The 26,588-nt window shown below is 43.7% G+C and overlaps 1 protein-coding gene across 1 annotated transcript in view; it reads left to right on the forward strand.

Annotated features, from left to right (window-relative positions):
- The window catches only part of PRDM16 (PR domain containing 16), a 41,834-nt gene extending 17,589 nt beyond the window's left edge, over positions 1-24,245 (forward strand). The window contains exons 5-13 of the mRNA XM_009585140.1: positions 78-1,479; positions 5,281-5,368; positions 9,509-9,678; positions 11,597-11,674; positions 17,728-17,897; positions 18,702-18,876; positions 20,161-20,391; positions 21,374-21,548; positions 24,111-24,245. Of these exons, the coding sequence (XP_009583435.1) occupies positions 78-1,479; positions 5,281-5,368; positions 9,509-9,678; positions 11,597-11,674; positions 17,728-17,897; positions 18,702-18,876; positions 20,161-20,391; positions 21,374-21,548; positions 24,111-24,245 (2,624 nt within the window). The remainder of the gene's footprint in view (positions 1-77; positions 1,480-5,280; positions 5,369-9,508; positions 9,679-11,596; positions 11,675-17,727; positions 17,898-18,701; positions 18,877-20,160; positions 20,392-21,373; positions 21,549-24,110) is intronic.
- Positions 24,246-26,588: the final 2,343 nt, after the last annotated feature.

Here is a 26,588-nt window from a genome sequence, read left to right on the forward strand (position 1 = left end):
GGAGGCTCCTCACGACCCCCCGCCATTTCCTGTTAATTTCATATCGCTTTTGTTGTTGGTTTCTGTTGATGCTTTAGGTGAGGTCTGTCACAAATCCTACACGCAGTTCTCCAACCTCTGCCGTCACAAGCGGATGCATGCGGACTGTCGCACCCAGATCAAATGCAAGGACTGTGGCCAGATGTTCAGCACTACCTCCTCTCTCAACAAACACCGGCGCTTCTGCGAGGGCAAGAACCATTACAACCCCGGGGGGATTTTTGCCCCTGGCCTACCCCTAACGCCCACTTCCATGATGGACAAATCCAAGCCCTCTCCCAATCTCAATCATGCCAGCCTGGGATTTAATGATTATTTTCCCTCCCGCCCGCATCCGGGGGGTCTTCCGTTCTCACCTGCCCCCCCGGCATTTCCTGCCCTCACTCCGGGATTCCCAGGGATTTTCCCACCGTCTCTATACCCCAGGCCCCCCTTGTTACCACCCACACAACTGCTCAAAAGTCCCCTCAACCACACGCAAGACGCAAAGCTTCCAAGCCCCCTGGGGAACCCAGCACTTCCTCTGATCTCTGCAGTGAGCAACAGCAGCCAGGCCACGTCAGGAGAGGAGAAATGTGAAAGCAGCCTGGAAAACTCCTACCTGGAGAAGCTAAAAGCCAGGAACAGTGACATGTCCGACGGCAGTGACTTCGAGGATGTCAATACAACCACAGGCACAGATCTGGACACCACTACTGGCACCGGTTCTGACCTGGACAGTGATGCAGAGAGTGACAGGGACAAAACAAAAGATAAGAGCAAACAGATTGAGAACAAGCCAGATTTTGTCAGCAGCTCTGTGTCTGCAAGTTCCACCAACAACACGAGTGACATCCCTCTCTTCTATTCTCAGCATTCCTTCTTTCCTCCCCCCGAAGAGCACCTGCTGCCTACCACGGGAGCAGCTAATGACTCTATTAAAGCTATCGCCTCCATCGCAGAGAAGTATTTTGGGCCTGGCTTTATGGGGATGCAGGAGAAAAAGATGGGTTCGCTCCCGTATCATTCCATGTTCCCTTTTCAGTTCCTCCCCAATTTCCCCCATTCACTCTATCCTTTCACGGAGCGGACCCTCAATCACAACTTGCTGGTCAAGGCAGAACCAAAGTCACCTAGGGACCTCCACAAAGTAGGCAGCACCAGCTCAGAGTCGCCCTTCGATCTCACCACAAAGCCAAAAGAGATTAAGCCAATCTTGCCGCCACCTAAGGTCCTGCCAGCCCCATCCTCAGGGGAAGAACAGCCACTGGATCTGAGCATTGGCAACCGCATCCGAGCCAGTCAGAATGGAGGAAGAGAGCCACGGAAAAACCACATTTATGGGGAAAGGAAGCTAATGGCGAGTGAAGTCTTACCCAAGATTTCCCAGTCTCAACTGCCTCAGCAGCCATCCCTGCATTATGCTAAGCCATCACCCTTTTTCATGGACCCCATATACAGGTATTAACATACCCTGCCTTAAGCATTTCCTCTAACGAGCTAATTTTCTAGCTGACATCGCGACTTGAGGCAGATCGGGATGTGGGTTGTTTAGAAAGAGCAGTGAAAGTCTGCTGCAGTTGATTGTACTTCTCTCTCCTTTGTCACAGCATGTTGAATTTTCTGAATCAAAGAGCTGAATAATTGAAAGGAGTACTCGTAATCAATATGTGTAAAGAACACATCCTTATTTTGATAAAGAAGAAACTTGACCTATTTAAGGACTCTCCCACGAGCCAACACTAAGATGGCACTTCTGCTGGGGAAATTCCAGAGGTTTGATTCGATAAGAATGCAGAGTTCAGATGCCTCGGAGCCTGGGCTCTCATGGCTTGGGAATGAGTCAGGAGCCCTGGGAGCCTGGAAATGCAGCTCTCCCACTGACTTACTTGATGGCCTTTTGTGAGCCACTTCACCTTTCTTCCTCCCCACCCCCCTTTTTCTTTCTAATTCCTTTTCTTAGAGTTTTTCAGTTCATAGGAACTGCTGTTGTGGACCCAGCTTTTTGAAACATTTTTAAGTCTGGAGTAGCAAGTACTGTGTAAATACATGGTAGCATGTTCTTATCCGGATCTCTCCCAGATACATTTCTTGCAGACTTACCTTTCTTAGAAGATAACAAGGGTTTTCTAGTTTCACTTGAAACGGATGGTTATTGAGGAAGGCCCGATTCGTTATTGTGCCTAGAATAAGCTGAACGTGGAAGGCCTGTGTAAAGCAGACTGGGTAAAGTTATCCAAATGCCAGTTAAACTTCCAAAAGGAATGAATTCAGCAGAAGATGTAAAGGGAAGACTTGAATCTTTTGTTGTTTTAGAGCTTTTTATAAAACCTGTTTCTAAAGGAAAATTATTTTAAGGTTTAAGGTGAGGGTGCCAGTAAATTTGCATATTACCCATCTGGGCACTGGCGCTACCTTTGTTATCTTCCTGCTACGGATGAGATGCATTTGTCACATAGCAAATACCGTTGCTGGCTTTTAGCAAAGTGCAGTGAAAAGAGGTATCCAGAACTGGTTTGGTTTAGACATTATCATGGCAGTTAATTCTCCCTTAGGATAGGATGCTTCGTAACATCCATTTCGGTAGGTGGGTTTGGCCCGGAGGGCTGCTGGATTCAGTGTCTAAGTGACCAGCCGGTTCCTGGAAGTGAGTGGTTTGTCCTCGCCTTACTTGAGCTAGGTGTGAATAGCGTGCCGCGGGGTTGCACAGCGAGCCTAGCTGTAATCCCGCCTGCTGGAACGTTAATGGATGTGCTGCAGAAGCTGGTGTTTTCTTAGCGCTGCAAAGACTCTCAGTCACCGCAGGGCGATTATGTCAGCGCTGGGATGGTTCGCTTGAGTGTTCAAAGGACTGCGAACAACAAGGGGTGGCGTGGCCTTCACTGCTGGCTGGAAAAGCGGGCCAGGAGAACAGCACCTATGTCACTGCCTCGCTGCTATTGTACGGCTGATAACTGTGGGAAAAAATGATGTCAATGTCTAGGCAGGCCAAAGAACTGTCAGCTGAGATGAGGATTAGTGAGCCCTCGTTGCTCGCTATTAAGAAAGCGTCTCTTGCTTTGCCAGCGCTCTCAGGGTTGATGCTGTGTTGCTTGCTTACATGCTTACCATCTGTGATGGAAACGGCTACATCACAACCCGGGACATGTAATGTATTCTGTCTGGGACCCACCATGGTCATCTCCTCCTGGAAAAATAAGTAATGATGTAAATAGTCCAGCATTTATTTTTGTAAAAAGTACTTCTGGAAAAAAATAAATAAATGGGATAGAAAGGCAAAAGCTTCGAGTTAGCTTAGGATCCTGCCACCTCTGGGCATTCTCAGTAGGAATGTTAAAATAACATGGGTTGAAAAAGCCATTGCCAATTAAAATAGCAGCCTCGGGAAAACCGTAAAGGTCCAGAAGACAGATGGAAGTGAAGGATGGGGGCATCGTTTGTTGCATTCCATGGGATGCATATAGTTTTAGTAATACATTAAAATAGAAAGTCAGTGGTGGAGTTGCTTGCGAATCAGACTTCTGATGTAATGAGCTAAACAGCAGAGCTTCCAAGTCCCGGCTTAAAAAATATGGAAATATTTTGTTTCTAAACTTCTCTTTATCAGGCTCTCTCACATCATTTGGCTCCTTCATTTTTCTCCCAAAGGCCACTTAAATCCTTGACATTTTCTCCTGGTGATATAATTTAATGCAGCCAGACAGCCTGAAATCAGTGCAGTTTTTAGCTCAGCCTTGTTAAGGTAACGTTCTCAGGCACTGGGCTGAAAAGATCAGCTTAATCCTCTGGTCACTGCGGAATTCAGCTCTGATGAGGAAGTTCGTACGTTTGTTGTGTCTCATTACCCGACAGTGGGAGATGGCGAAGCTGAGTGAAACGCTGCGGCTTCACTGAGGTTTTTCGTTTCTGGCGCAGGTGGGGCTGTCCCTGGAGGCGCCTGCTGCCGAGGTCCAGAGGGCACTGCCCGGGCATCGTAGCTGATTGCCGCCTGTCACGGGGTGTAAAGCTTCACTGGCTGGGGTGCTGCTTGCTGTGGTTTACTGTTTTACCTTGTGTCAGGGAGAAAATTTTACGTATTGTTTTAGAGGTGGTTGTTTTTCTGAAAACTCATGCCCGTAAAAACACGTACCTTCCAAAGCACAGTAATTCTGACTGCATTTCAAATCCAGCTCTTCTCTTTTCTTCTACCTAAGAAAAATTAAATGCAGATTAAATACAGTTCGCTAAATGGCACTCTGCATGACTCTTCTTTTAAACTCTTTGGTAATTTGATCCACACACCAATCAGCTGAAATACAGCAAAATAATTTGCTCTCATTTATGCTGGACTAATGTAGTTAAAATTACTCTTACTATTGGATTTCTGCTGCTTTAGCTGAGGTGGACTCTATTCCAGTAATTTAAAGATGCAGCTGTGTTTATTGGAGTTACTTTTGTAACACTTTTTTCCCATAGAGGACATTTCAGTTTCTCTTTTTGGTGACTCCACACCACGGTTTCCCTGCAAGTAGAGTATTTTGTGAAAGCAAAGCCAATATTTTCAAAAATAGGAGCCTAACTTTAGGATCATTTCTGCATAGTAAGGTGCTTAAGCATGGAGTATTTGAATGCACCAAAGTGACATCAGAAGAACTCGGGTTCCTAAGTCACTTCAGAAATCTCCCCCCAGTTCCTAACTTTTTAAATTGTTGTTCACGTATGCTTGCCAGAGAAACTCAATGCAAATTACATCTCAGCTGCAAGGGAGGAAATAAATATGAAACACCTAATGATTTCAGCACACTTGGGACTGCAAAGTCTGGCCCAGTGTTAACTCTTAAGATAAAGACAAACTTTCAAAGACATTTTTTCCGTGCAGTGGCTGCCTGCTGTGGACTCCAGAGCTTCTCCCACTAAAACATTGCGTTTGCTGTAAATGCAGCTTTTTTCATGACATTTCAGAACGGCAGAGGCTTATAAACCACTATAGCAGAGGCATTAGTTCTCACATAGAAGGATGAAAATGTTTTCTTAGTGGTCCGTCTGATGGCTAAAAAAATACTGCCCAAAGGAGAAGATCCATTTTCATATTGTTTCCAGTGCCTTTTGCGGGGTAACTTGTGGGTCATAATTTGTAGTATCCAGTAGAAGGGGAAGAAAGACATTTGTGTCAATAGGAGAATAGCCTCATATATATAATTTAAACACCTCTGCAAATGGTTTGGCTATTTCTTTGCTGCCTGTAGCCCTGTAAGGTATGTAACCCTCTGTGTTGTTGTCCAGCAGGGTGGAGAAGCGGAAGGTGACAGACCCTGTGGGTGCCCTAAAGGAGAAGTACCTGCGACCCTCCCCGCTGCTTTTTCACCCCCAGGTAAAAGCAGTGACGTTCTAATGCAGTGTTGATTGAATGCCAAGAAGTTTGAGATGGAGCTGGTGCAAACAGGGCACTTGGATCAGACCCTTTCTCATCCAAGGGCCTGACTGGAAACTCCACTATTTTCCACCACTTACTTTCAGATACTTTTAATTTCATACCTGGTTTGAGGATGGTGGTAGTTATGCCTTGCTGTTTCTTTTGCTTGAACAGAAGAACAGGGATGAGATCTGGACAACTCATACGGTCTGCCAAACTCCCCTTTCATGTGCCAGAATGCCTACGTAATTTTTCCATTGGGAACACCTGGTGCAGTCATTTGCAGTAGTGCAAAGGGGAGAAGGACTGTCCAGCATCCAAGCGGTAGCATTTTACACCTGCCTGACGTTCCTGTACATCATCTAGAAAGCGTGAAACTGCAGGGCAGTGGAGAATCAGGGTTCAGTTCTGCCTGTTCCAAAAGGTGATGGGTCACTTGACGGAGAACTTGTATTTTCTCCTTCCTGCGCAGCTGCTCTAGTCGCTGTTCTTCTGACAACTCACGGGTATTTGCTCCCTCTGCATCTCCTTCAGGTCTGAGTCAGTGCAGAGCAATGGGAAACGCTGCTGGACAGCTTTCCCATTTGACAGCGGACTGGGAATGCAGCCCATCAGCCCACACTGCAGCCATACCAGGCCTTTACCCCAGAGTATTTCAAAGGCACAGCTAAGTCCAGTTCAACCAAGACTATTCACGAGAATCAACCCCAGTGTACAAAAACCCTTATCTTACAAGGGATAGCTAAACTCTCCAATAAGCAATGTTGCTCTTTGCCCTTAGATTCCTCGCTCCATAGTGATAATGCAGCGAGTTCTGCCAGATGTGCCAACATCCTCTCCGGTGTGACGGTCACCAGCTATCCTTCGTCTCCCCTGCTGTGAACACATGCTGGGAGCTGAGCTCTGTGGTCATTATTGTACTCTCCTTTATATTCACATGCATTGTTCTCCTCTGATAATGTTTCCCACCTTAGATAAATAACTTGCAGGTTTGTGGAAGCTGGATCCTGGTTGCTTTCACAGCTAAACTTAGTTCCCTCATTGTTTCGCATCAGCCTCAGAGTTTGGTTAATAACTTCCCCCGATTTTTCCTTCATACAGGCTGGATAATGGTGACAGGCTGGCCAGGAACATCCTGTGTTTGTGTGAGTTAGAATAGTGGGGATATCTGCCTGTAAGAATCTGATAGCAGGGAGGAGCTAGTGTGGCAAAGCAACCCAACAAGACGATGAGAAACGTACAGACCCTGAGTAGGAGCAAGCATTGGGTGGAAGGTTATTAACATTGTTCCTGAAATCCTGACCACGTCCTCTTCCCATGGCAATGAAAAGATGTGGAAGGTCTGGTTATCTCTAATAGCTTATCACACAGAATAGCCTAAAATTTACAGTCACTCGAGCCTGAAACTTCCTGATAACTAATTTTTATTAAAGCGGGTTGCTGTGTAAAGATCACTTGATCTAGAGAGTTGCTGTTCCCATGCTATGTAATCAGTTGGATATTTCAGGTACGGTCAATGAAGACAGGTCATTTGTTCAAGAATATGTGAGATTTTTACTACCAGATCCCCATCCGACACTATCCTGGATCTTTTCCTAAGAAATCGTATTTTCAGGGGCTCCTGCTTCTGTCTTCTTTGTTAAGACCAATGTTCATATACTGGGTCAATTAGAGGCACGCTCTGAGTGTGTTTCTCTCACTCCAAACACAAGTCTGGTCTCAGCCTTTTCTTCCATGAATAATTCCCCAGCTCTCATAGAGGGCCCTGGGTGGGATGTGATTAAGCCAAAAGATGTGATAAAGACTGAGCATTCAGAAGATGCTTTCTCTCTCAAAATGAATTTCAGGCAACTTTTATTTCGTAGCCAGTCGTTGACAGGAGTTTCTTTGGTCTGATGGGAGTTATTCTTACATTGTCTATTTTAAATGAAACTCTGGACAACGTAAATAAATGGTGTAACTTTTTGATAACTTAATGGAAAACCTTTTCTCACCTGTTAAGTTTCTTTTCTTCTCCCCTTCTTTTTTATTATAACCAGGCAGTTGTTCCCTAAATAGCAAAGTGCCTTTACCACTGGAGAGGCTATGGCCGGTGTTTAGAATTTTAAAATAAGCCTACGGCTATCAAGCCAGCAAACATCTCTGACTAAGTGCCTAAAGAACAGGGCATAACAAAAGATATCTCCAGGTACTCCAGCAAAGGGCTGAGTGGCATAGCTCTGAAAGATCCGGATAGCATTTTAACATGATGGTTTTGTTACATGACTGGCAGCTGGGGCAGAGCTTTTGCTGTAAATGATCAAGTAACCTTTTCAAGTGGCTGGCGCTAAGTATTACTTACTATTTATCATGGGCTGGGAGCCTCCAACTAAGGGGCCGTGGATCTATTATCGGGAAATGGGTTTTACTACTCCTCTTTTTTACAGCTTATGAATGGTTGTCAGCCTTCCACAATGTATTCTTTGGTGATTAAGACAACTTTTTTTTATAGTCATACATTTTAAACAATATCTTGGCTCTCTTCCCCTCCCTGAGCCCAGTTTAATAAAGTGTAAACGTGCAAAAGGTCAGCCCTTCCTGTACAATAGAGCATCTACTTTTGATATATGGCTTCCTACTGCCTTCCGCTCGCTCGCTGTCCCCCCAGCTCTGGGGCTGACTCTCCATTCAGGCTCCTACTCCCCCCAGTGCTCCCTTCTTTCCCGGTGATGTCATCTGCAGTGAGGAGGCAGCTTTATTGCTGCCTTGTTTGTTTTATCCATGTTTTCTGCTTGGTATCTTGAAAGTGCTCTCAAGAGTGCATAAAATTGAACGTTGGCGATGTCAGCGTAGTCCTCCGAGTTGCATTTCTCTCTTGGATTTGGATTTCCTGTTTTGCTCTAAGGAAAGCAAAAGTAGTTTTCTTTAGGTAGGATTTTTACACATACCCTTTTTTTTGCACGCAGGCTGACTTTTTTCTTTCCTTTTTTGCTTTCACCTTCTCCTGTGTCTCCAGGTTTTTCCCTTTCTCCCTCTTTCTGGTGTGGTGTTTAATCCAGTGTTTATGTAAGAACATGGCCATTGCTGAGCCATACAAGCGAAAGCTGATAAAGGCACCCAGAAACGTTTCATTCGGCATCCCATCTCCCGGCCTGTGTGCCTGCCATTCCCATCCGAACAGGCATTCGGTGTGTAGGTTGTGGTCTTCCTAACCGTAACTCATCCAGCCACAGCTCCCATAGAGTACTTTGGCTGGAATTCCCTTTCAGTCCCGGAAGCTCAGCCATCTCCCACCCATCCTTCCATCACCTTTACTGGCTTCTGAACCTTTCTTACATATAATTAAAATGTTGGCCTCTTCGCTAGGCAAACTCTCTGTGGACCCACTCCATCCTGAGTCTGATCTTAACTCCTCCTCTTCCCAGCTGCTCCCTCTTCGCCCCTCCAGCCTCAGCCTCTCCTCCGTCTCAGCTCCCTGATCAGCGGTCACGCGATCCCCCGTGCTCCTTCCCACTCCACTTTGGCCAGGATTCTTTGCCTCCCACCCAAAACTTCTCTGTCCTCCCTAACCTGGGGTCGTCTGCCTGCCTGCCGGCCCGCAGCTCGCTGCTGCTGTGCCTCTGAGCCCCTGAGGGTAATGGATGCTGTATGGGAAATCAGACCTCCTTGCTTTCCAAGACTTTGTTCTGAGTTGGAGAGGAGGGTTTGGGCGGTGAGTTCTACATCCAGCAGTTGACCACAGTGTCTAATTTCAGTGTCATCCCTGGCAAAAGGGAAGCCAAGCTTATTCTGAGATAATTTTTAATCTGAAATGCTGAAAGTAAGCACATGCAGATTGCAGAAGGTAAACAAGTGCCTAATTTCTGAGATCTAATGCTTACTGCATGGCTTTGCCAGTTGTATCTTTTCTGATTTCTCTGAGCCCGATACACGATTTCTCTCTTTCCTGGCTGGATTCAGAGGCTCCATTTCAGGCTGTGCAGCTAGCTTCTGAGAGTAAGAGCAAACATCAGCAACAGGCTTTGACCAACATACTAGTGCTAAAAGACATGTTTTGTGCATCAGATACTGTTCTTCCTGTGGATTTTTATGACATGAGGTCTTGCCTTGTACTTGTAGATGTCAGCCATAGAAACAATGACAGAGAAACTGGAGAGTTTTGCAGCCATGAAGGCAGACACCGGCACTTCCCTGCAGCCCCTTCCACACCACCCGTTCAACTTCCGATCTCCACCACCCACGCTATCCGATCCCATCCTGCGCAAGGGCAAGGAGCGTTACACCTGCAGGTAAGGGCCTGGGCACCCCGCAGAGGCGAGACCGTACCCCTAGCTTGCTGAGGGCAGCCCTGGGAGAATGTCACCCCGGCTGGGGAGCTGCTTCAGACACCGGCATGCACCAGGGCAACTTCACATGGACATCTTTACTGTCTCGGCAGGGGTGGGAGGAAAAACAAGGAGCAGCAGAATTAGAACGGAGCATTCTGATGACTAATTCACTCTGAAATAGCTTGTTTTGTCTGGTAGAAAATCAGCATCTTCTATTTTCTTTGTAATTTTTAATAACCTTGAGAGCAGATCTGGAGATTCTCAAGCAAACAGAATTCTCCAAGCCAAGTCTCTTGTGTATGGTAGCAAATGCCACAGTTTCCAATGCGAGTGCAATCTCGGCTATGTCCAATCTCAGCTATGCAAAACAATGGAATTTAAAAAACGGCAAACAGCAAACAACTTTTTCAAACACAATTGTATCCGCAGAAATACTTACATATCCATTGCAGCTCTAAAAGCTTGTATCGGAGCAGATCACTGGGGAGTAAAAACCTATATCTGCTTATGCAGTTTTCCCTGCAACTACTAGAGGTTCTTATGGTGGCTCCCACTGCCATTTTTCTTGGCTGCAGTAAGAGGGTACATATTTTGTTTGATGTATCTCTCATGTTCAACTTTGCCACAAAAGCGATGGGCTCAAATTTCAGCTGAGTATTTAGAAATTTGAGGTTTCTACCTACAATAGGGACTAAACTTACATTTATATATACACTCAGAAGTTAACATTTGGATTTTCATTGTTGATGAACACTTAGATTAACCATTCATCTTCAGGACATCTGAAGGTGCTGAATGTCTCTGAAATTAAGAAAGTCTACTCATATGTTCCTTCCACAACAGTAAGCATCAGGTTTCGTAGTCACAAAATGTAACCCTTCATCCTTAATATTTTATTTCCCAATTAATATTTTTATTTATACCTCCCTTCCTTTTGAGTTTACTGTGAATCAGATTTATTGTGGAACACAGTTCCTTCTCTTATTTCATTTCCTATTGCTGCATTTCCTTACTCTAAGCAGACTGTCGGACTCACAGCAGTATATCCCGATAACAGTAACACGCTGCTGCAGCATTTATCCTGAAGAAAATCCTGTGAATTCCGAGAAGGATGATCCAGTAGATTCTGTATGATAAGCAACTAAACAGGGCTATAAAGGAGATCCATAAAAATCTCAAGCGACGGACAATATGAATAGGCAGTGATTAAACACTCTTTATCTTAATGCAGGACAGAGGTAGTATCAAATGCAGTTACTGAGTGACAGGTTCTAACAAGCAGAAGGTTCTTTTAAACAACACACAGTTCAGCAGAGGAACTCGTTGCCATAGGAGGTTGTGGATATCCAAAGCTTATGTGCATTCAACGTAGATGGAAGAAACTCAGCAAAACGGCATTGAACACAACGATTCAACCTGAGGAGGATCTTCAACTTCAGATGGAAGCTGGGAGAATATACTGGGGATGGGTCCTTACTGTGTTCCTATATACTTACCCAGGCCTCCAAGATACGCTACTAAGTCAGCCAGCATTTGGGTCTGAATGGGGTGTTCTGATCGGGTGTTTTCTTTTTCCTGCCCTTCCCAATGATGCGGCATAACCGACTGTCGTTCTGTGGCTGTGATGGAAGTGGGTTACACCGGTATCTCGCCACTGCGAATCCCGTTATTCTGGGGTGGATGTTGCTCTGTTTTTACCTCTGCATCTTCCTCCCTCGGTACATAGGTGCTGAGGGTTATTAGTGCATAAAGGGATTTTCCCATTTTGGGAGTGGTATCAAAATGAGTGAGGTCGGTGGCAGCTGGTGGTAATGTCTGTAAATGATCTGGTGTGGCAGGACTTGCATCACTGATGGTTGCTTTGGCTTTCGCTGTCTAGGTACTGTGGTAAGATCTTCCCACGCTCAGCGAATCTGACAAGGCATCTGCGGACACACACTGGAGAACAGCCCTACAGGTGATGTTGTCCCCCAGATAAAACTCCTTTCCCAACACACTCCTCATTCCCCACTGTGTTATTTTTTCTCCTTTCTATAAAGCTGTACCAACATAATACTGCAGTCCTGTAGCATTACATATAATGATTCATAGGATTGTATATTATGTGTACCAGCCAAAAATAATCAGGCTTGGCAGCTTGAAGATAGACACTTAACTTATATTTAGATGTATGCTGGCAAATGAGTGGTCTGATTTGCAGTGTTGTTTAACACTCACATTAACCATTCATCTCAAGGACAGCTGAAGGTGCTGAATGTCTCTGAAAATCGGGCTGTTTTGAAGGGCTTGCCAGTAAGTTAACTGCTGGGTCTAGCTAGATTTTTATTTTCTTTTCCTAATGCATATCAGAGGTGCCTGGAGTAGTGGATCAAAAAACAAAAGAAAAGCAAAGCCCTGTAGTGTATCTGCTTTAAAACCTAAGTTAGGGAGTGTCCTACCTTCCCCGCAGAGCGGGGAAATGCACACAGTTTCACATAATCGCAAAGTTTAGAAAGAGTGCTCAGAGCGGGGAAATGCACACAGTTTCACATGTTCAGTCGGGTGTCTAAAGTAGAAGGCTGAACTGTATTTTCTGCTAGTTGTGGACAAGGTGATCTGATTTTTATACTTCAGTTTGCATTGTGTCTATGCAAAAGGGCACATTGCAAAACTGCCCATCTCTTCCTGCGCCAAGACCCTGCATGCAGGCATGGCGTTCCAGCCTGGGCACACACAGGCACTGGTGCTCATAAAGGGACTCCTGTTTAAGTGAGTGTTTTAAATTTGAATAAAACTCACAAGAAAATATGTGTAAGTATGTGTGTGTGTGTATATAGGTATAGGAAGGAATATTTCTCATGGAAGAGCAAGTGGGAATTTTTTCCCCCCTGTATTTTCTCCTAGTGTTTTGCAATCAGTTTCAAAAAACTTTAGCAAAAAATACGCTTTGGTTGATTCCTTGTTAGAACAGGTACATATACGAGTAAAACTGAATGAATGATGAATTGAGAGCTCACTGAAAATCAAGCATTTTGTTTTCCATAATGTGAGTAAGTGTTTTGTGCCTTGTCAAACAATAGTAACAATTCAAACAGTTTCATTTTTGGTAGCTAATATTATGGTATTTCCATACAGTCGTAAGTTCACAACAAAGCTAATGTAATAGTTATTATATAAAGAGAAACACAAACAAATTTATGAGCAGCAAAAGGCCATGTGGTCAAATACATCAAATTTTTATGCTTAGTTTAACTTAAGAAGCTACTCTCTCCCACATTGTAATCCCTGGTACATGCGGAGTCAAATTTTTTTTCCATACAGAGTCTTACAGAATTTTGAGTGTAGACATTAGGTAAATTAAAAATAAAAAAACCCCTCTCCAAAGCAGACATATATTTTGGAACGATTCCCCCTTCTGATTTTTTCAGTTGCGTTATTTGATATGCCTTGAATGAATACTGTGTATTCACTATACACCCCTGTCTGACTAAAATGCTTGCTCCCGATTATTCAGAGGTTGTTAGTTCAGTTTTCTTCCAAAAAAGGAGACTTGCAACTTAACAAAGGTTAGGAAAATAAAGATTTATTTGATCTGGTCTTCTCCCAGAAAATGGCCTGTGTGTTTTTTTTGTAATAGAGGTTTGACTTCTGGACAATGTTGCATTATAATAGCACTCCTGAGAGTTAGTGCTACGTTTACAGAAGAGCTTAATTATCATTGATTTTCTTTTGCTCTCAGAGAACTGAGATTTCCAACTTTCGCAGCAATAATTGTTTTGAAAGCTGGTTTTTTAAATGCTGGCTTTATGCAGGTAAAAGGAGGTTGCTGACTTTTCAGTGTTTTGCTGATGTCTGTCTTATGGCTTTTCTTTTGATTGTCTAAATGTTTTTTCTTTTGACTCTGTCAGTGTTATATAGTCATCCAAATATGAATTAAAATGTTCTTAAAGCTAACATAAACTGACCGAATGTCCAAGTGTAGATCAAGAAACAGGCAGGCCAGAAAATAAGGTGCTTTGGTTTTGATTCCTGATTGTCATTGATGAGTGATGTGTTTTTTACCAAGTCACTTAAACTTCCTAGGTGTCTATTTAGTTATGTATAGAGTAGGAATTAATAGCACATGAGCAATAAGGAGGCAAATTAATTCTTTTTGTAAAGGGAAAGTGCTATATGTTGTTTGAAGAGTAAGAAATACCTGGCAATGCACTTTACTTCCTAAAAATCCAATGATTTGGAAAGACTCAAAGACAATATGCTATACAGTGAAATTCGACATGCTGCTTCTCGCTCTTCTTTTCAACACCAAAGCTAAAATTCAGTAGTATGTATTTCAAAACCCAGTGGTAAAAAGGACTATCAAACGTAACTGTTTCTTTCAGAGAAATGCAAAATAAGTTGGGCTTGTAAAATCGTGTCAGACTTACCTGGAAACTCGGGTCATAAAAAATAGGACTTTGTTGGTGTTCTGAGCTTACCAAGCAGAATCCAGAAGAGGCAGTTTTTAGCGAAGCTCCTTATGCTCGGAGCACCTGAACATAAGGGTGTATTGTAGTTGTCGGTTTGCTGCTTTATTTTGTTTTCATTCTCTGGAATCACAGAATCACATAAGCTACATAAAACCTGGACTGGGAACAACTAAAAGCTATTTGATTCAGCAAGACTTTATTTTCTTCTTTCAAATGTCCGTTCCCTCCAGGATGCCATCTAATTGATTCTTGAATTACACCCAATCCTGAAGCATTGCCTGTAAGGCTGTGATTCCTCCTATAAAGATGTGCTTCCTGACGTCTGTTTTGAATTTGTTTTTCTTTAATTTCCTTTTAGGCCCCCGTGTCCTGTTATCTGCATTAAGCTGAAACTAACAACTAAAGCTGACGTCTACCGTGTCATTTAAGATTGCACATAGTTTAATAAAAATCTCTTCTTTCTCATTTTCTTCTTTTAAAATGTAGCCTAAATTCATCCCTGGTATAAACGCACTTGAGATTCAGGAGTTACTCAGAGGAAGAGTAGCTTCCTCCGTGTGTTTTATGCTTTGTCACTGCAATTCTGTCTTTACAGCTCACATTGATCATCAAATAAGTGTAAAATTTTGCAAGTGCTGTCACACTGTTGAAAAGCATGTTACCGAATGCCTTACTGTCACGTTTGAAGTGTTACCAAACTGTCGTAGTCCTATAGTGATTAGCTCAGTTACTCGTTCTTATGTCGTGGGGCTTTGCTGTCTATTTTCCCCCTTCCAGTCGTCTTGTACCAGGTACCTGAGTTCCCTCAGGCTCTGAGGGTTCCCGCCATTCCTCAGAGCTCCTGAGTTCCAGCTTTGGCTCGTTCTTAGCTATCATTCACTCCCACTTTATATTTTTTTAGCCCATTGGTGTGTTACTTTAAACTGATAAGGAAGAAACTTTACTAGCATTTTGTCAGTGTGTTTACAAAGCAAATACCGCTTCTTTTGAGTTTTATTCTTCTCCTGCCTCTGTGTTCACCTCTTCCCTGAGTTTAAGCTGGTTCCTCTGTCTGGGTCATTTATTTAGATTAAAACCAGCAGAGATCCAAGTACCGACCCCTCTGGGACCACAAATAATACAGTACGTCTCCCTCATCCCTTTGCTTTCAGACATTAGCTATTGCTCCTTTCGAATGCCCCTCTGTTTTCTATTTTTTTAACAAGCTCTTTATCCTTTCTCCCTACCCTAGCCTGGATCCACATAGCTCATAGTTAGAGCAAGGACCTGTCAAAGGAAACTTTTCAAAGACTTCCTGAACATCTAAATAAATTGACATACAGGAGGCCAGATCGTTCTTGCCTTGCGCACGCAAGCGCCTCCTTTGAAGTCACTGGAACTGCTCGTGTGAGTAATGTAGGCGAGACCCGGCGTGGGTGCCCGGGGCAGCTCGGGAGCCCCGATGCCCCTGCGGTGCCAGGCACCAGGCAAACCCCGATAAAGGAGAGTTTGGCTTAGAAGGGCGTAGAGCAGGCAGGGAGTGAAAACCTTGGGCACCAGCAGAGGCGAGGAGGGGGCTGCTGGTACAGTACTAGCAGAACGAAGCTGGGCAAAACTGCTTGTGAAAGTCCTGTGGAATAGCAGGGATATTGGGGTACTGGCTAGTTTGGACATTTCAGTTTTCTGAAGTGCTGAAGAGTGGAAGCTGCTGAAGCCTGGCAGCTCCCGAAAGCAGATTCATTGGTTGCTAGCAGATAGGAGGAGAATAAGAGCTGGAAATCTGTGCCTGTTTAACTCTCCGTATATAAACTGTGCTTGTTCTTGCTGATGGTCAAATACGTTTTCTTTAGTTGTTCAATTTGTGGTTTTTTAAAAAATGAAAAAAAAACTTGAAGGCTGAGAAAACTGTGGTTTAAAAAGAGATTTTGCTTTCTTCCTAGGTTAATCATAATAAAGGTTCATTATTTGAAATATCTTTATTGTTTTTGGTGATTTACCAGTAGGAAATTCAGAGGCGGACATGGAATCCATAAACATTCAGCAAGAGAGAGTGTTTCATAAATGTATCTCTGCTATTTCCAAAAATAATATCAACTTATTTTTAGAGACCAAATAAAAATCACAGCTGTAGCACATCTGGAAATTGTGTGTGTGTTTCACAGCATAGATTTTTCACGCTCGCACCTCCTTCCCGCATTTGAACCTGTTGTGTTTGTAGGAAACAATACTATGTCCTTAGTGTCAAGGCAAATCCCGTTTCATACTTGAATGACACAGGCACAAGGTAAGTCCTGTGTGCCCTCTTCGCATAAGAAGCTAATGGCATTCCTAAACCATGCACAAATGCCCCACCATCTTCACGCCTTATCAAACAGTAGCTCAGCTCAGTGAGACAAATTTTGTCTCAGTTAGAGGAGCACAGCGCAGTTCTGCTAAAGCAGGCGGTTTTGTTCTGGAATTATGCGGGCTTAAGAACAGTTTCTGTTTTGTCCCGTAAGTGTACAGGATTTGCAGAGGTCTGTAGCGGAGAAAGGATTCTACTTCTCATGGGTTTTGGAAGTAGAGCCATGAGGAAAGCAGCTTTGTTGAGGTACAAATGACATCTTTAAAGGGAGATCTAATGAGGGATTCAGGCGGATTCAAAGAGGAATTAGATTTTCTATGGCTTTACTACTGAAACTCTTCATTGTGGCTCAAAGCTGCCCTCTTCAGTACATCGGCTGCCTTCTTGTTCTGCGCTGGAAGAGAAGTAGAGGGCTGAGTTCACAAGGCGCCACGGTTTAGCAAAGCCTTGTTTTTATCTGGAGAGAATCTGAATCCAGAGAGGGGGGTGGCAACTTTGAACAAGCTTCCAACACATCTACCAGGGGTCCTGCAGAGGTTTGTTTCAAAGAGGGAACATTTCTTCACTCAGCAGTTTCCCTAAACATTCTGGCTTGGCTCCTTACATTCCAGGTTTTTTCATCATAAACCAGATATTCACGACATAGGAGTAAATCTTACCCTGTTTGGAAACTACTGTGTATTCCTTGGGAGCTATTGTACTGTAATAATAACCATAATTACCTTTAAAGGCCTGCTGTACTGCCTACATCTTGAGTACCACAAGGAATTTCACAAATAAATCTGGAGTTTTCTGTATGTCCAGATAACTGTGTCATGTAGGGATATGCTAGCTAATAACTATTTTATACATTTAACCTCCCTTCTTTCTTCTCCTTCTGTCTTCTTTTTCCTCCCTCCACAGCCATATTTCACCTACTTCCCCTACAACAAGAGAAGGGTGGAAGAAATAAATTCACCTTTCTTATTTTTTCGTTCATGTGTGGAAAAGTAATTATTTTGTTTTAAATTCTTATTTGTTTGGACGACTCGCTTCTTAATTAATCCTAATCCTTTCTTTGTGCTCCTTGACTAACAGTAATATCAGATTTGTCTGGAATGATTAATGCCTTGTGCTTCCCAGGTCCTCAGCTGAGTAAAGATTTATAGACCAACGTTTTCTGGTTTTCTGATAGTCAGATTTTTCTTTTTCTTTTTTTTTCTCACGTTGCGCTCTTTGGCATTTGCTTCTATTTTTCAGGTGTAAATACTGTGACAGGTCATTCAGCATTTCCTCCAACCTCCAGCGGCACGTTCGAAACATCCATAACAAGGAGAAGCCATTCAAATGTCACCTGTGTAACCGATGCTTTGGACAGCAGACCAACTTGGACCGACATCTTAAGAAACACGAACACGAGAATGTTCCAGGTAGGAAAGGGCATGGCTGTGTGGTTCTGTTGGGGCACTGGAGGGAGAAGACACCATGGTCTGGTCTCTCTAGCCCTTGGGAAGCCTTTATGGAAAGCACTGTTTCTTAAGGCTGAATACCATTAGATAGCAAAAAACAAACGCCAGCTCCTCATGCAGCCAAAGATGCATTTATCCACAGTGCATAGTTGTAACACACGCGCACTCATGCACAGTACTCAGCCCTGCCAAGCTCTTGTCAGGTATTACTTATACGTGCCCTTTTCCAATCCATAAAGTAGCGATCGTGATACTAACTTCCCGGGGACTCTGTCCAGGGAGCATAACCTCGCATTGTGAGATCTCCTGGTACAATGCTGACGTGGACATGTCAAGCTCTACCGAGGGTTTTCAACCTGAAATGCATTTGTAGGTATGTGTGAAGTTCAAGAAGATAAATAGACTTTGCCTTAAGATAAAAACTGAAGGAGGAAATTCCTGTGCTAAAGCCAGCTAAGTGATTTCCCAGCCTAGGAAAAAACATTTATTGAAAAGTTACAGGCAAACAGCTATGCAATGGATAGTGGTTCTTAAGTTGTATATACCATCCGTAAATGCTAAATATCACCTATATTTCTCTCTGTAGTTCAGGTCTGGAAAACATGAACTTCCTTTGGCAGCTTTGGTCTGTGAGATTTCTCTTAAATCATTAGTATATAGTGAGAGGATTGTTGCATAATGTTCCTCCTTTATTTTTCCTCTTAATAATAGCTTTGACAGTACCTGATTGTTTCTCTGTTCTCTTTTCTTGTTTCTCTCACTCAGTGAGCCAGCACTCCGGAGTCATTACAAACCACCTTGGGACCAGTGCCTCTTCCCCGAACTCGGAATCAGACAACCATGCACTTTTAGATGAAAAAGAGGATTCGTATTTCTCTGAAATCAGAAATTTTATTGCAAATAGTGAGATGAATCAAGCGTCAACTTTAGCAGATAAAAGGTAGACAAACAAACAAAGTTATCTGGTGACATGTATTGTTAACACGGTTAAAAGACCAGTCAGCCTCTGTCCTGCAGTACTTGATTTAAAATGCTCAAAAGCGAGAAATGTAACAGTTTGGAAGGAAAATGCATTCAACCTCAAGCTCTAAGCCCAGCGTTAAGTCTTTTCAGAAAGTGACTTAAGTTAGGAGGGCTGACACCAGAGAGCCACTAACGGTTGGAGATGTGGCTGCGACCGGGGGGAGCGACCAGTGGAGCAAATTTCAAGAGAAGTTGCACTAAGAGGAGGCAGGCAGGCTGACTGCTGCCGTTGGCTCCAGCGCAATAGTTGTGAGGAAACGCAATTTCTTCTCTAGATAAAAATGTGGTTATTGAACCGTTACCTTCTGCTGTGAAACCACGTGGCCTGTTCCATCACCGATCAGAGAGTACTGAGTAAGGAAACTGGAGGCACCTGCTTTTCTAGTCTATTAGTTTGTTTCAAATCTATCCATATCACAAGCCTTATTTTGACTGAGTGATATTTCACCTGCTGCTATCCTGTTTTCACAAATAGCTATTTAATGCCAATACTAAGGTTTAAGTCCAAAATGTAAGTATGAGAAATCCACGTGATGATGTGATCCATGTAAAGAACAGTAAGAAGTGTGGAACATGCTGACATAAAATTTCTGGTGAAGATGTTAATCTTATTTTATGTCACTTGGTGGCATCCTGTTGGGTTCCAAGTCCATAGCACTGGTGATCCCACTCTCGTTAACGTAACATAAAACTGCTCGTTTTGTGGAGTCCTCTAGATCCATATGGGCATAAATAGCAACAGGAGTATGAGAGAGAATTTAGGCTGGCTGTTAGATTACACCGTGAGGAAGCTACCTCCTTCTGGTTGCTCGAAGGGAGGTTGTTAGAATACAGTAGCTCAGAGAAGGAGGAAAGCCACTTGTCCCACAGATGTTATATTTTAAGAGATGGAAAACCATCATTTAAATCCAGACTAGACAAAATTCTAGTTTGAAAAGCATTGGGGTTGGTATATACTTGACATGCTTATTAGCCCTTAAGATACTGTGAAGGCTGATTTTTAAATGGCTGAAATATATCGGTTTTCCTTTTCCTTGCAGTTTAAATAATATGTATATCTGCACAAATATGTCTCTGTGTTCATACATAGGTATAAAATTATCAAAGTCTTGCATTACAGTGAAAAGGCATGACTTATGCATTTGGCATCTTTTCTTTTTTTCTTTTCTTTCTTCTTCCCCCCCTTGACCAACTATTTCAGGCCAGAAATCCAGGATATTGATGGCAATTCCCAGTGTCATGGATTAGCAAATGAGAAAACAGAAGATGTGGATGATGAAGATGAAGAACTGGAAGAGGAAGATGATGACAGCCTGACAGGGAAGTCACAGGATGAAACGGTATCACCCACCGCAGAGCCCCGAGGAGCCTTTGAGGATGAAGAAGATGAAGAGCCCACATCTCTCACCATGAGCTTTGACCACACCCGAAGGTGAGGGGGGCCATTCCCTTTGAGAAGTCATATGGGGCTCAGACTTCTGACCCTGTGTCAGTAGTAGATTGTGAGTGCTGTTGTTTTATTTTTCAAGCCATGTATCATACCTCCAGTTTGATTTAAGCATTCACTTGAGAGATTCCATTTTCACCATGGTGGGGGACATGAAACAAGTGGACTGCAAGGAGAATCTGTGATAAGGTGTATGTCCAAGACCTGAGAAGTTCGTGTCAGGAGAACAGTCAGTCTAACACAGAAAACAGCATTTTCAGGGTACCACAGTTCAGCGGATAATGTCTTTCTCTCTAAAACAGTGGTCAGGTCAAAGGAAGAGGCATATGCATGCAATCTGTTTTGCGCTGCTCTACCCATTTTAGTTGTAGCAAAATGTTGTTGACTTCAGGTGGAGTTCTCAGAGCTCTGGGAAAAAGTGAAGCTTTTTTTTTCCAAGGTCAAGCCATGTCTAGACACCTTTAAAATTAAAGTTTGTTGCACCTAGTATAGGCTTAGCTTTCTTTTTGCCTCAATTTGCCTCAGTTTCCCAAGTGGTATTTGTAACAAATGTCCCATGATGCCAAGTAGTATCTTACTTGATTTCAGTGCATCACTATTTTCATTGCAACTCAAAGAAAATGCAGCAGCGTGCTTCAGACATTGATCCAGTGTCAAACGTTTCAAAGAGTGGACAGCAATTGGACATCTCCACACAGAAGACCAAAGTGAATTGTAGCCACGTTGACTCTCAAATATCTATAGCACTAATGCTTGTTTGTGCATAGTCATGCTCTCCACTTTTTCTTTGCTCCTTGCATTTTGTGTCGTTTTCGTGTTTGTCTGTCTGTCAGTTCACGCATGTGGCTTGTGAGACCCCCATGGTACGTGCATGCAGGCACTGGGCTAGCAACACTCACATTGGCTAGATGTGAACGGTGAGATGAGCTAACAACAGGTCAACCCCTTCCCCTGGTCATTGGTACAGGTGTATTGAGGAGGACGAAGCCGGCTTGTTAGATTTGGAGCAGATGCCGAATTTTGGGAAGGGGCTGGATCTTCGCAAAGCAGCCGAGGAAGCATTTGAAGTTAAAGATGTGTTTAATTCCACCTTAGACTCTGAGACAATAAAACAGACTCTGTACAGGCAGGCTAAAAACCAGGTAGGTATATGACAGAACATTTTATCTAGCTTGCCGCCAGCACATATGATAGGATTAGCCAGCAGCTGGCCTCCTTTAGCTAAGGTTTATTTTCCCCTTCCATTCTAACTGTAATGCGTGAATCATATGTGAACTGTGTCTTGTTGCAACTATACTGAAATAGAGGAGAAACGGAGTGGGCATCAGTTTTAGGTCACCAGATCAATTTATCATTTAGCCTGTGCTGTGAGAACATGCTTATATAGAAAGATAGAGGCATCTGTCTGTTTTTATCTGTCTGTATAAATGTTTTTGTAACTATTATTTATTTATACTTTGGGATGGGTCTTCAGTTGGCATATACTGAGAAACTCAAGGTTTGGGCTGCAGAAGCAGGTTTGGTTATAAAAGGTGTAATAGACAATAGTATTTCCAGCAAGTCTAGAGGACTTCCTCGTTTATCTCCCTGATTTCTGAAAGCAAACCATAAAATGGAAATCTGCCCTGTGAGCTAGACCAGTTCAGACCCACCAAGAAACCTCAAAATTACATCTGAGCACCTGTTGGAGTTTTGAAAAAAACCTGGAAGTATGGGGCAGATCCATTTGTGCTTTCTGCTTTTTCATTAAAGCAAAATAGTCAGTCTAGTTTTATGAAGTTGGTATCTTGATCCCTACAAAAGAGTTGTCACAGAAGAACTGTTCAATGAAGTTGCATCACCGGACTGGACTGGAGAGAACATACTCAACCCTTCAAGGGGGATGAGTACAGCTGTTGCCTTGGAGTCCCTTTCTAAACTTCAAGCAACAGAATTTGTCATGAAATCTATTTTAAATATCCAGCAAAGCAGTAGCTTAATGCAGTTGCCAAGCAGAACACAATTTTTGATTTATCATCACCCAAAACTTGTGAAATTCTTGTCCTCCTTCATAGTAGGTGCTAGTACTGAAGCTGGGGAAGGTCTGCTTGAAGATAGGACATAGCTTTTTTCCGGGTGAAACTAATATAAACACAAGCCACTTGCCTGACGCTTACGTGTGTCCTGTTACTAATACGCCAAATGTACTAACTGTTTAGGAACAGCTTGCTCGTTTAAAATTTGTACTACGTTGTTAGGTCCAGCCTATGCTTGGATGGGGAGGGGGGTATTTTTGTTTTTTGAATCAATTCTATAGTGTATGAGATGCAGACTGGTTACACTTAAATCACAATAAGTAACTTGAATAATTCGAACCATCTCTTGTGCAGGAAATGTAATAGTAAAACGACATTTGTGTGAGCAGCACAGCACTCCTTTGTGGCTGTCTTTCTTTTAAGCAATTTTGGAAGCGTGCATGTCCATAACACTACAAAGCTATACCTCTTCCAGCACATACCTACAATACATGAATGTGTTGACTTGACAAGTAGATCTGACTCTCAGCTTTTAAGAGGAGAGGCTAAAGTTGGATAACTGGTTAGTATTGTCACCATTACAGCTGTGTTACTAAGGGTCCTACTGTACTGAGCGTTGTACTGATGTCCCAGATAATGTATGGTCTTTGTCTGCTGCCCTGCAAAGGATTGGGTGTGGGTGGGTGCAACTTCAGTGTGAAGGAGAGGGCTACACGGCCACAAATTCATTGCAAAGTAGGAGCATACGTTACACTAATGTAGACGAGGGAGGGTGGGGACCATGTCCTCCTCTATTTCAGATCATGGGTGGCTATTACATTGGCTTTCACCTCCAGTATGTGAGGTTATCATCCACCTAAGTCTTCACATCACTTGTGTGGGCTGTGAAAGGACGCAAAGGTGTATGAGACAAGTACTCTTGGAAGAGGGAGAGCATCTAGGTTACAAGGAAGCAAGCAGATTGTTATAGAGAAAACAGAAGTCTCGATGCGTTTTTCTCAGCAGACGCTTTTAACTGTTTCACTGCAGCAATCAATCTACCCTGACAAAAACATACGAACACACTGGTAGTGCCAGAGAGCATTTCATGCCTATATTCCTAAATACCTGTGCGCAGGTTTCTACAGGCACCAGTGGGCTCACAGCCAAGCCAAGCGAGTCAAGCTGAGTAGCCTGCTGCCCGCAGCTGCCCGTCGGGTTACAGCGAGCGTGGATATTGCTGCGCCATTTCTGGGGCATGTGACAGGGCCCTAGCCTCACTTAGCCACTTGCGTGTCTGTAGGTGTACTTTTTTTAAGAACAAAACAAAGTAATTGGCATTCTGCGTGTAGCCGCTTTCCCCTGAGAGCAGAGCCTAGAATCAAGTGTGTGGGTTTGTGACCAAGTGCAGAGCTGGCACAGAATGGATTTGGTCCTATAAAAGCCAATGGGAATGATGGCCTCTCCTGGCTAACCCTACAACTGCCTATGAACTCTGTGGCAAATTTGAGGAGTTGGAGTGATGGGTGTCATCCTGGTGTGTGGATGTAAATTTAGACCTGCTGGCCAGGTTCTTAGCCCGGGCCAAAGGATGCTGGCAGTCCTGCGTTTCCTCTATGGTTAGATGGTGCTGTGCTTCACACAGTTTGTTACAGCCTGTCCTGCGTGTGTATTCACACGTGTCCTCTGCATTACTCTCTTCTCCTCCAGGCTTATGCAATGATGCTGTCCCTGTCTGAGAACGCTCCCCTCCACACGTCCTCCCAGAACTCTCTGGGTGCTTGGTTGGACATGGCAGGAGCAGCTTCAGAGTCGGGGACCTTTAACCCCATCAACCACCTCTGAGAGGTCAACAAGGCACTGGCCAGAGTCCAAGCGAGGAGGCGGTGGTGCTGCAATTATCCTAGCAAAAATCCTAGCAAGCAGAAGATGGATGAGAGGGCCTCAGGGAGTCGTCTGGACTTTTGGCTGAGAAGGAAACCTGTCGCATCCGACCTACAAGTCCTGCATTTTTATCTATCCAGAGTTTTCATTTCTAATTTATCAGAATGAACCTCTCCAAAACTGGATAACCCTGATGCAGCCCTAGGATTTCACAGTCTACAGGAATAGCATGAGCAAGACACGAATTGCAAGAGTGCAATCAAATATTGGCCCCTCTAACATTACAAAACAGTATCACTGAGCCAGTAAAGCCTGCGTATAAATGAAAGCTTGAAACCATTCGGTAGCATTTCCTTTTAATTCAGCTGAATAGTGAAGTAATAAGGAAAGAGAGCCAGGTGTGACCTATCCCTGGTGCAATTCTGACGTAGTCAGTGGAGTTATACCAGGGAAGGGTAAATTTAACCCATTTAATTGACCCCCAAAAGAATTTGAAATTCTGTGCTCCCACAGAAAGACCGTCCTATCCTTTGTTCCCAGCAAAACATACTGGCACAGTGCAAAGCTTCTCGAATGCGAGGCCACATTGCCTGCAGTTGTGATACACCACATGCAGTGTCGCGGTTGAGAAATCTTCAGCCTGGAGCATTGCTGAGGTTGGGGTTATTGATGTATCATGCAAATACGTGGTTCACGGTCATCGGCTGTGCCCTGAATGCCCTTCGGTCTGTGCCTACACTGCAAGGTTCAAAGTGCTTTCCATCTCTGCTAGTGCCTGTGAGCCCAAGCTGCCGCTTGGACTTGAAGCATCCAGAGTGTTTCAGAAAAAGCCATGCCCAGCAAGTCTGCTGGTGAGGGGGGGTGGCACTCTGCCCTGCGCTGGCCCGAGTGCCCCCGACTGAGCTGCTGAAAATGCTTGGACTTTCCCAGTCAGAGCGGTCCCGGGGTAAAGCCTTATTACCTGGAGGGGTGTAGCTGAGTGTGAGAAAGTGTGTACGGTGGGCGAGTCTCGCCTTAAGAAGGGCAATTCAGACACATCTTCTAATTTATCTCCTAGGGTTTTTTGAGAGTGACATCCTTTCAGTGTTGATAGTATCCGGGAATTGTGGCAGAAATTTCTGACTCATGCAGTTGTTCTAGTATGCTGGATGGTTGCTTATGCATCACACACTGCTATTTGGCCTGTAATTTAAGTAGAAAGATTAAAATGTCCTTGCTTTGGCAACCTCAGGGGTACAGCCCTCTATTCAAGCACATAGCTAAGAATCGAATTGTCTCTCTGACTCTAAAATTGCTCGCAGATATTTTATGAGTGATTTTAAATCACTTCAAAGTCTCACCTTCTTTACTGATACAAAGCAGCCTCCAGAAATACTGTGATGTTTATGCTATTCTACATTGCAATTCCAATCCACTGTTGGAGCAGTGATTTTGCAGGTAAAGCTGAATTACAAAATAGTCAGGAAAGCAATTAGGCCTTGCAAAGGATCACATTGGCTACACAGGTAAAGTTTAGAATGTGTGTCCTGAGAATTTTCAGATTACAGCATCTAGAAATTAGAAATGCCGAGGACTGGACTACTGCTACCACTGGGTGAAAACACGTGCCTCTGCATCTCGCCCGTTGCAGTTCTGCATCGGCAACCTGCTAGGAGTCTGGAGGTGCTCAGGCAGTCTGGCTGTGTAAAGATTGCATTCAAAGCCAGTGAAGTCCAGAGGAACATTTCCCATTAATTTCAGCATATTTTAGTGCTGGGTGTGCTTCTAGTGAGTATTTTATCAGGTAATAACTGCTTGCAGAACTGGGTTAATGGCCGATTTCAGAGAAACAGCACGCAGTCGTCAGTATATCTGCCTGTAAATGCTTGACATGCGTAGCCTCTCTGCCTGCTTGGTGTGGAAAAGAACAGACGGAGGCTTCTGTGCCAGTCCAGTGTGGAGAAACACAACGGGGAAGCCTCATTCCAGCATGCTACAACAAAGGAAACAGCTACTCGAATAAAGCGGAGGTTGTGTTAGGAACGATACCTTTGCAATTCACTCTTGGCCCCCAAGAGCACATGTGAAGCTGTTTTTCAATAGCCAGAAGCCTCAGACTGTCCACGGAGGAAAGCATCTAGGTTAGCTTTGGTACAGAAGGAGCAAAAGGTAAATTAGCAGCATCAGCGTATTTTCCAAGAAAATTTACCCTTCCTTTTTGGTTTTCCACAACACCCTGTGAAAGTGCCCAAGGCTCTGAGACCAACAGTCAGTGTAACCCGAACTGCTTCATCTATTTGCACAAAGCCCGTGGGTAAATGGAGC

This window comes from Fulmarus glacialis, unplaced genomic scaffold (assembly GCF_000690835.1).
Source record: "Fulmarus glacialis isolate BGI_N327 unplaced genomic scaffold, ASM69083v1 scaffold19379, whole genome shotgun sequence".
NCBI lineage: Eukaryota > Metazoa > Chordata > Aves > Procellariiformes > Procellariidae > Fulmarus > Fulmarus glacialis.